A 2645-nucleotide genomic window follows, 5' to 3' on the forward strand; every position below is an offset into this window, starting at 1 on the left:
TCGTCTCTGCTGGCTGATCGGCGGCCAGGGGTTTCCCGGTCGAGATCCTTCATCTTCATTGAGATGCTAATAATGCTTCCCGCACTACAGTGTTGATGGACCGCAAAGTTACTTACTTCCTGTTTTGCCTGCAGATTTCAGCTACCATCGCATGCTCACATTCTTCAAGTTTTGCTTGCAAAAGTTCATTGCCGCCATGGTTCCTAAGAAGACGACGCCTAACCTCTCCAAGGGGGATTAATTCACGGAGCCTAGCCTAGAGGAGCTTGCGGCCAAAGAACGTGATGAGCCAGGCTACTGCTGTCGCGTTACAGACTTTGTTGTCGGACGTCGAGGCTATGGCAGCATCAAATTCTTGGGCGAAACGGACGTGAGGGGCCTTGATCTGGAGTCGGTTGTGGAATTCAATAACCGCGAAGTGGCCGTGTACAAGGACGAGAGCAAGAAGCCCCCGGTTGGCGAGGGCCTGAACAAAGCTGCAGTGGTGACTATGTTGAACGTCAAGTGCAGGAGTAGGAAGACGGGCGAGACGTACACGGATGGTCCGAAGCTGGACAGGTACAAGGAGATGCTCGCGAAGAAGGCCGAGGAGCAGGGAGCGGAGTTTGTGTCGTTTGATGGTGTCAAGGGCGAGTTTAAGTTCAGGGTGAAGCACTTCAGCTCCTATGGATCTGACGAAAGCTGAAACCGATTCAAGTGTAAATTGGTCGCTGTGATTGGTTGTTAGAACGCTTTTTTTTCTTCTGGGACTGATGTTTCTGCGACTTCCTTTCTGGGTCTACCTGTAATTCTATATACTAGAATACAAGTTTGACGGTCTTTTCTGTATAAATCGGGTCGATTCATGTCTTATTTATGCATAGTGTAACATCCCAAGAATTTCAAAATAAAACAAATGAATTTCACTAGTTCCAAATTTTGGAACCAACAAAAACTTTTATTAAATAGAGTATGATACATAGTGACCTTGCTTAATTCTTGTGTTATTACTATGATTGCTTGTTATTAGTATTTGAAATACTCTAAAACCCTAAACCTCACCCCTCTTTTCACCACCCTAGCTAAAATAAAATAAAAGGAAAATAAATAAGAAAAAGGCATATGTGCCTATGGCTATATTTATAAAACCTTACCCTAAGCTTTTCTACTTTGCATAGAGATTTGGAAAACCTTCATACACCATACCTAGTACCCATCAAACCAATTTCAAGTTGTTTCCAAAGAAAATTAAAAAGAAACTAAAAATGCCATAGAGGCATATGAGAGTAAAATAGCAAATATGAGAATTTAAGAATATTGACCCTAAGACATGTTGTGAATGGTTGGATCACTCCTATGAACCATTTCAACACTCAACCCCACCAATTGGGCCAATCCAAGTCAAATTTAAAATCAAATGCAACATATGCATAGAGGCATATGTGGCACATAGCCATTTCACCAATTTTTGCCCTATGACTCTAAACCTTGACCAAATGTTGGGAAACCATCTCTCAACCTATTATAACACTAAATTGACCCTAACCCATGTTCAAGTAAAGCAAGATGAACCCTTTTCAAAAATAATAAAAATTGACACATCACCTCTTATGTATTAAGGCCAAATTTGCAAATCTTTGAACAAGACCTTTTGAATTGGTTTCAATGCTCTTAAAATGTTTCTAAACTAATAAGAACCACATTAGAGTCAACAAAGGTCAAATCAAATGGAGAGAATTCAAATGGTGAGATAATTCCAATTTTTACTCACATACACTAAGGGCAATTTTACAAATCTTCATATGAGGCCACCATTGCTTGCCCTATGGATTCTAAAACTCTTATATAACTCAAACTAACACAATTGCATCAATGAAACCAAAATCAAATGGAGAGAAATGAGAATGTGAGAAAATATCATTTCTTCACTCACACACACTTAGCCCTTTTTGCAAAACCTCAACCAAGGCCACTTTGGCTTGTGCCTTTGATTGTAAAACTCTTATATATCAAAAACAAACACAATTGACACAAAGAAACCAGAATCAAACCAAAGGAAAAAATCAAATCTCAATAACATGTGATAATGGTCATATTGCCATTTTATAAAATGTTCCCCACTTTACCCCTCTGTATTTCTCATTTCTTAAACTAAACTTAGTCAACTAATGCCATGTCATCCAAGACCAAGTAAAAGTGAACAACATTCATGTTGACCACACATGCCAATGTTGACTAGGTTGACCAGAATAGAATGGACAAGTGGAGACTTTGAAACTATGTGAAGATGACCCACTTTTTGAAATGTTGCAAAACTTCACCAAAATGAACACCAACACCACCTTTCCATCACATTAAATATAAGAATGAGATTCACCAAAAATATTTCCAAAATTCCACAAAAAAGTTCATGCGGCCATTTTGTCAAACACTTGCAGTGCATCAATTCGGACTTTGCATACACTCTATTATCCCCTGGTTCTTAGCCTAAACCCCTTTAGAATTGTGATCATCCATCCTCTCGTACCTCCTCTGCATCCAACCCAGCACTTTAGCACTCGATTAAAGTAGAGGCATGATGAAGAACACACCATGCCGGCCATGCTAGACACCCCCATGCCACCCTACCTCTCCACTCATCCCCGGCCACATCCACCTTGTCCTGG

General features: G+C 40.2%; 1 protein-coding gene across 1 annotated transcript; it reads left to right on the forward strand.

Moving 5' to 3' along the window:
* Positions 1–241: 241 nt before the first annotated feature.
* Positions 242–756, forward strand: LOC124696222 (nuclear pore complex protein NUP98A-like; the record flags this gene model as incomplete). Its single annotated transcript, XM_047228981.1, has 1 exon — positions 242–756. A coding segment is annotated over one exon (444 nt), but the record flags the coding sequence as incomplete, so codon positions are not given.
* Between the last annotated feature and the right edge of the window lie 1889 nt (positions 757–2645).

Source organism: Lolium rigidum, chromosome 3 (genome assembly GCF_022539505.1).
Source record: "Lolium rigidum isolate FL_2022 chromosome 3, APGP_CSIRO_Lrig_0.1, whole genome shotgun sequence".
NCBI classification, from domain to species: Eukaryota; Viridiplantae; Streptophyta; class Magnoliopsida; order Poales; family Poaceae; genus Lolium; species Lolium rigidum.